Source organism: Lygodium microphyllum, chromosome 16 (assembly GCF_053477565.2).
Source record: "Lygodium microphyllum isolate KBCC chromosome 16, Lygodium_microphyllum_v1.1.10, whole genome shotgun sequence".
NCBI lineage: Eukaryota > Viridiplantae > Streptophyta > Polypodiopsida > Schizaeales > Lygodiaceae > Lygodium > Lygodium microphyllum.
This window is the reverse complement of record NC_141150.1, coordinates 113,116,160-113,124,032: the sequence shown is the minus strand read 5'-3', so window position 1 is coordinate 113,124,032 and position 7,873 is coordinate 113,116,160. Positions and strand designations below refer to the sequence as shown.

The 7,873-nt window shown below is 41.5% G+C and overlaps 1 protein-coding gene across 1 annotated transcript; it reads left to right on the top strand.

Annotated features, from left to right (window-relative positions):
• Nucleotides 1-1,085: 1,085 nt before the first annotated feature.
• Nucleotides 1,086-2,543, top strand: LOC148023258 (GDSL esterase/lipase At3g48460-like). The gene has a single exon (XM_087695340.1). The coding sequence runs from the start codon at nucleotides 1,086-1,088 to the stop codon at nucleotides 2,541-2,543; it is 1,458 nt and encodes a 485-aa protein (XP_087551466.1).
• Nucleotides 2,544-7,873: the final 5,330 nt, after the last annotated feature.

Genomic DNA, 7,873 nt, shown 5'->3' with positions numbered 1-7,873 from the left:
AGAAAGAGAAAAGGAAACGAGAGGAGAGAGAGAGAAAGAGAAGAAAAAATTTAAAAAGAGAATGAAGAGAGAGAGAAAAGAAGAAAAAAAGGAAAAAATAGGAGAGGGAGAGAAGAAAAAGAGAGGAGAGAGAGGGGAGAATAAAAGGAGAGAGAGAGAGAGATAAGAAAAGCGGGGAGAGAAAAAAAAGAGAGAGAGAAAGAACTAGGAGATGAAAAAAAATAAACTAAAATAGAAGGCAAAGAGAGAGAGAGAGAGAGAGAAAAATTAGACATAGGGAATTTTGGAGGGGGAGAGAGAGAGAGAGAAAGAGAGAAAAAAGAGGAGAGAGAAAGATGAAAAATGGATTGTTGAGGGAAGTTTGCCGTTTCGAGACAACGAAGCTATCGCGAAGCGCACAACGCTAGTATCTATTAAAGATTCCCAAGAACTCTCATAGTTAGCTTTGCAAACACCCCAGCACACATAATTAATGCGGCTTGTAGTCATTCACTAACTACTTTAGAAAATAAGGAAAACAAATCCACCGTAGAAAAGAAGGAAACGAAATAGAAGAAAGGGCAAAGAGAAAAGAAGTAAAAGAAGACGAGACGAATTGGTGAAGACGAGACGAATTGGCCTTCTACGGTGTCGCTGCTTTTGGGACGCGGACAGTGGACATGAAAAAATGCTCGAACAGCAAAATGGCGCGCGAAAAGCATTGTGAAAAGCACCACACCGCGACGAGCAGTGGAATATGGATGGAGGGGCCCCTATATAAAGGCCACCCGGCGGGACTGCCGAGAGCAACACAGCACGAAATCAATCAAGATCCGCGACTAGAAGACAAGAGATCGAGGTACCGGCACCAGCAAGGAATCAGCAACAGCGCCTGTCGACAGAAGCAGTTGATCTAGAAGAGATATTCAGCGACCACAGCAACAAAATCAATGGCAGCCGCGTCGAGCACCAGGTGTATCTATTCAAATCATAGCGCATGGCAAATTCACCGCGCCGGCTTACTCCTCATGCAGATAGCTGCTTGTATATTACTGATCAGCTTGTCCTCCGGGCCAGCTGGAGCGGGATCGGCTCGAGTCCTGCGCATGACGTCGAGCGCCCATGAATATGCTCCTGCAGCAGCTGCAATATTGCGTCCTGGTGCAGCTGCTTCTTCTTCTTCGACGTCCTCGACGCGGTCGACTCATGATGATGATGATGATATTGTAGTAATGCATTATTCCGCGAGGTCGACATCGAGCACAGCAGCTAATTATAGGAGGTGCTTCTTAGACTCCATTGTGGCATTCGGAGACTCCACCACGGACACAGGCAACGCCATCCTCACAGGCAACCCAAGCGCTCAGCTGGCCGCCATGCCACCCTACGGCATGGATTTCAACAGGCGGAGTGGTAGCGCCCACGCCGGCCAACCCACGGGCCGCTTCTGCGACGGCCGCCTCATGCTCGACTTTGTAAGTGACGCTCTGGGCCTACCCTCGGTGCCTCCGCACCTCGCCGCCCTCACGACGTATGCGTCCTCGACCGACAGCCCTAATATTAATACGCCACATCAAAGCGACAACTTTGCCGTCGCCGGAGCCACCGCCCTCGAGCCTTCCCTCCTAAAGCAGCTCGCCAACGCCACCTCCTTCACTCCCTACTCGCTTAAGGACGAGCTCCAATGGTTCCGCAATGCAACTGCTGCTGAGGCACCTGCCGATCACGATGGCACAGGCCGAGGTCTCAGTGCGAGGAGCAGCACACTGGTCTACTTTGGGGAGATCGGCGGGAACGACTACAACTACGCGTTCAGCGCCCGCGCCGACGCGGGGCAACTAGTGCCCAAGGTCATCGACGAGATCCGCACTGCGCTGGAGGAGATCCTCGATGCCGGCGCCACACACCTGATCGTGCAGGGGGACTTCCCCATGGGCTGCATGGCCGTGTACCTCAAGCAGGCCCACTTGCAATCTTCTGCGGCGGCGGCCCCTGCAGCAGCAGCAGCAGCAGCAGGAGCTGCGACTGGATCTCAGCTTTTCGATGCGCACGGCTGCGTGGCAGCCGTGAGCGCTGTTAGCGACGAGCACAACCGCAGGCTTCTGCAGGTTGTGCAGGAGCTGCAGGCCTTACACCCCAACGCAAGGCTGGTCTTCTTCGACACCACCGCCGCCTACCTCCACATCCTTGATCATGCCTCTGCCTACGGCTTCACCAACGTTACCGACCCCTGCGTCGACCTCGGCAGCCTCCTCACATCGCCCGCACCAGTAGTACCCCAACACGTGAATATAGCACCCAGCTCCAGCCCCACTAGTTCAACATTACCGGCTCCTCAAGTACACCCACCGTCGCTTGCTGCCTGCCCCAACCCCCAGAGCTACATCAGCTGGGATGGCATCCACATGACCGAGGCGATGTACAAGGCCATGGTCGGGCTCTTCCTCGGCCAACCTGATCATACCGGTACTATAGCGCGAGACGCGCCCGCCTTCTCTTTCCCTCCCGAAAACTTCCTCACTGCCCCTACATCGCCCTGCGCCACCCGTGCCACCACCAATTAGCCACACTTTTGACGCCTTTTGCCCCTTCACGTGGTACAACTTTGAGCTGGCAGAAGGCTAAGGGGGAATACCTTACACCAGGTAGATAAACACCTTTAATAGACCCCCTTGACCTGTGTAATATCAGTTTTGCTTCTCCCTAGGCTATATGGCTGTTCCTCCATTGTAATGTACCAAAAGTCCAAGTTTTCAATATGATTAATGTATTTGGCCATTATACAACGTATGTATGGTATGTATGATGCTCTTGCACACATGGGTGTGTATACATGGGATGCACCTTGTGCGTGTACATAGAATCTCTCTCTCTCTCTCTCTCTCAGGCATACGCACACGCACACATGCACATGCACGCGCACACACACACATGTTCTCTCAATTATCATGAACACTTGCAGCACTATTAGCCCAACTACATGGATCATTTGAATTAATGTGCATTCCTTTATATGAATGGTGAGTACCAATTCTCACACCTTTGCACAATTTGTATACTACTTCTCATCACATGTATACATTCTCATCACACGCATACTAATTCTCATGGCATGTACACGATGTCATCAAATGCACACTTCCTCATTGTTAAAGTATTGGTGTCTTCTTTGCTTACTCTTTGGGTGCTCTCAATATCAAGTTGTAGTTGGATATGTAGAATGAGAAGGATTATGTCAAAGTTGTTATCTAATATGTCTCATCAAAGTTGTTACCTACGACAAATCTATTGGGCATGACATGAAGTTGATGGATGTTCTTGGAATATCGTTGGAAGGGGTTCTACATGTTGGTTTATTGGACATCGGCAAAGACTTTTGTGTTGGCATTCACAGAACGAAGGTTAAGATCACAATGGACCTCTTTAGTATGTTTAATATCACTTGACATGAAAATATGGTCTTTGTAGGATTACATCAAAGCTATTATCAAAGAACTCACTAACCATTGAAATCAAGTGCAATGATATTATTCTTGAAGCATCATTTGGAGGTGTTTCTGTTGGTTTATCGGAATTGGTAAAGGTTAGTTTGCTAGCATATAAGAAATGAAGGTTAAAATCTCATTATCTCCTTAGTGTGCTTGTCCAAACTTGACATGACAATATTGGACTTACATGCATGATTATAGCAACATCACTATCAAAGAATCTATCGAGTAGTCGACCTCAAGTTGAAGAATGTTTTTAGAACATTGTTTGAAGGTGTTTATGTTGCTTCATTGGGAATCAGTAAGGATTTGTTTGTCTTGATTAAGGAACGAAAATCGAAGTCTCATGGCTTGCTTAGGACATTCATCACTTGATATGATAATATTGATCCATATAGCGTGAGTGTTAGGGATAGATAATATTTTGAAATCTTAATAGGACTTAAGTCATGCACATGTGAGCACATATGCTTATTCACAAATACATGCATACATCTCGACCTATCAATAGATACATGCTTGTATGTTTACTGCACTTATTATGTCACCTAGGTTTCCACTACATTTGGTTTTTGATCTTATTTCTACTTTGTTATGCTTTTGAAAACTTACTTTCAGATGCATTTTTTGGTGGGATCTTCAAATCTAACTATTATTGAACAAATTGACCAAACACTTTAAGTGTAGGTAGAAAAGAGAATCAAATGCTTGTACTCATGAGAAGATGATCATATTGAGGTCTATCCAACACTTTAGTGGCATGGCTATTGGAGAGGGAATGCACTAATACATTTAGAGCTAAATGGTGGGAAATATAAAGACACCATTGTGTCTATTGTATTGGCATGCCCCATCATTGCTATAAGTGGAATTGCGTAGCCATCCTAATTTTACTTGGTAGAGGGCCCCTGCATAAGGGATCGCTACATAACTCACCATATCATGAGGCAAATAAAGAGGTTTATACAAGAGAAAATATACTGGATAATAATAAGGAGACATGTAGAGATGATTCTTATGAGGAAAATGAAGAGGCACATAAAGAAAATAATGTCAAGGCACAAAACAAAGAAAACAAAGTGGATAATAATGAAGAGGAAACTTGGTAAGTTACTGAGGGCAAATATGAGTGCAAGATATAACAATAAATACAATGGTATATCATCATGTAGTTCTAGATATTACACAAGCCAATGGAGACTTAATACCACTACGGTATCATTATATACTAGCCCATAGACATGTTCATAAAACATCAATCCAACTATCATGCACCATCTCTACTCTCATATCTCATCCTTTTGCGATACTGGCACATGGATTCTACACATTGGATGGGTATACAAGCAAAGATGTCATTTCAATACTGAAGTAGCAAGTGATGAAAGCATAGAGTAAGTGACTTAATCATACCTCTGCACCTCATGCTCCTTTTATAATAGGATGTAAAAGCTCAAATGTGATTATACAAGTCACATGCTAGTTGAGATAGTTGATATATAAGTGTGTTATGTGAGATAACACGTGTAGCTTACAAAGTACCCATGTATCCACAAATACCCTTATTGAGTTCTCTTTGTGTATGCACAACAACACAACCAAGTCTCCCATTGTATCTATGTGTTTTGCTCTCTTGCACTCTCTATTACAAGATAAGCATGTGATATCAAAGCTCCCACTTTCTATTCTCATGTCCATCTTTTTCATCTTACTAGCTTTAGTCATAGCCTCTTATTGCACATCAACCATACCTCCTTCGAAACTTTATGTAGCATCTCCTAGCCCATAAGAAAATTTTAATGTAGCCACTTATGTTGTTTTTCTGCCTTTGTATAAATAGCATTATAGACCTTTAAGCTACATAATCTTAAGGACCTCTATGGCACACATCTAAATCATTGAGTCCACTATCCATTGTATCCCCATCCAATGGTTACAAAGCATCACATGCTTCACATTAGCAAAGATCTACTATGGAAGAATTTAATAACAAGACTCACTATAAAATCAATCTCTAGGAGCTGAATGTCTAGTGCTTGTATCAAGGGTATCTTGAGTTTTTGAACTCTATCCTCAACCCTTCCCCCTACATGCCTTTGATTTTTTTGTATGAAGTCATAGAGCCCTAGATCTAATTGAAAATGAATTCAAATGCTACTCTAGAAAATAATTAACGAGTATTAAATTCATCATTTATTTAGTACTAGTCTTGTATAGTAGAAAAGCCACTTTTGTGGAAATTTGGGCCCTCTTTTAATGTTTTTATCTCTCATCAATGAGAAAGATTAAGAAGAAAAGGTTTAAGGAAAATTTATCAACACAAGATAGTAGCTGAGAAAAATATAAAGGGTCAAAACAAGCTAGGGAGTGTATATTTTTATGTCCATCATTGAGAACATCTTCATATCAAATCAAGAGCTTTTAGTGCTTCTAATCAAAACCATCTCAAAAACATTTAATCATGCTAAAAATGTCATGAAGAGTACTATGATTTTTATAGCATGCATTCTCATTAAGAGAGTTGCAATTAGATAAAAGCTATCAGCTTTTTAAGAGCTTCAAATAACGTTGCTTAAGTATTGTTTTAACCAATTTTCATGCACTTTTGAAAATTATATAAAATAAATTTCCACTTGAAACTTGTTCCAAACCTTTTATTCTACTATCATATAATATTGGTAAAGTCCCATCCAATTTTAATATCATATGGACATATTATTTCAAGTATAGTGAAATCTAACTCTTGAGGTTCTAAAGTGCCTTACAACCACTTCTCTGGCAATTTATAACAGTAGTGTTAAGAGAATATTAAGCAAATTAAAATATCATAAAATTGAAGTTGGACTAGGATTTAAATTGCTAGGTTTTCTAGATAATAAATGTTTTTAGAGATTTAAACTGAAAAAGGGGTAATGTTTATGTTAGGCCTTAAAACTTTTAATTGAACTTCAAAACTATATAATGATAAATTGAAAGCTAGAAACTTCCTTAATCTGCGCTATGTAAAAGTCTACTCACCTAGCTTGGTCATTGAGTCTAAGATCCTACTAGGTTGAATTTTAAGAACTCCTTACTTGGGTGTTACAACTTATTGATATTCTAAAAGTTTGCATCCAATTTACCATGAATCTTTATATGGCATGGAAGCTTTAGCTTATAAGTATGGGTGCCTAAGCATCGAATAATATCTTAAAATATCAACAATATTAAGGGTGTAAAAACATGGACCTAGAACATGGCTTGAGGTGGAAGCTATGGAGGTTGGAAGAGAAAGAGTGAGTTCATGAAGACACTAACATGACTGACTATTACACAAGTGAATTAGGTTCCAAGATGGAAGCTTGGACTCATAAACACAATCTTGTGTATAGACTGACAATGACACAGAAACTTTACTGACGGATACTATGACACTGCATTAGAAAAAAGAGCAAGTACTATGCTTTATAGGAACTGGATGGTAGCACTTCTCCTACTATGCTTATGGGATTCTAGTCATGAGCTCACATTGCTCCATACAAAGAGGCTAAGTAGGTGGATTGTAGAAATCTCAACACCCTAACTCAATCGTAACCAGAAGTACAAAGTGTGTAGAGGCTTTAGTGGAGAGCAACACCTTCAAAGTGTGGACACACCATAAACATGGCAAAACACTAGAGGCTGTCATAGAAAAGGCTAAATGTGGATATCACAAACATGGTGGACATCGAGAGGCTGTAACAAGGGCCTCACAAAGTGTAGAGAGGCTTTAGTACAAGGCTACATGAGGAGTTTACACATGTATGATAGAGGCATTTTGGGCTAGGAAGTGTAAAGCTAAAAAAGTCTATCAGAATATTGAGAATAGAAGGACTGGTGAGGCTTATCCTTCTGTTCTTGGTGGTCTTCTTCTTTTTCTTCCTCCCCTTTGCAAACTCCATGGTCTTCTTCTTCTTTCACTGTAGCAAGATATGCCTTCTGGGACCTCTTTCTAGCGTGGCAGAACTTTTCAGTGTGTCCCGTCCTTTTGCAAAAATCACAGAATAATTGGTCCTTCTTGCCTTTGTACATGTTGCCAACATATAACATTTGTTCATCTCTAGAGCTGCTTGGTTCTTCTTTAGATTTCAACTTATTTTTCTCCTCTAGTAGTGATGCCTGGAAATCAACAAGCTTAGGATTTGGCTTATTGATTAAGGTTGTTGATACATTATTATATTCACGAGAAAAACTTTTAAGTCGAACACCAATATTAATATCCTCATCCATTTTCAAATTTATTCCTGCAAGCTAGGTTAGAAGTCCTTCCATCTAATTTAAATGCGTAGCAAGAGGTGTACTGGACTTCATATCAAGCCTGATGAATTCAATCAAGAGACTATACTTTGATGACTTAGACTATGCACCAAACAAAGTGTCAAGTCTCT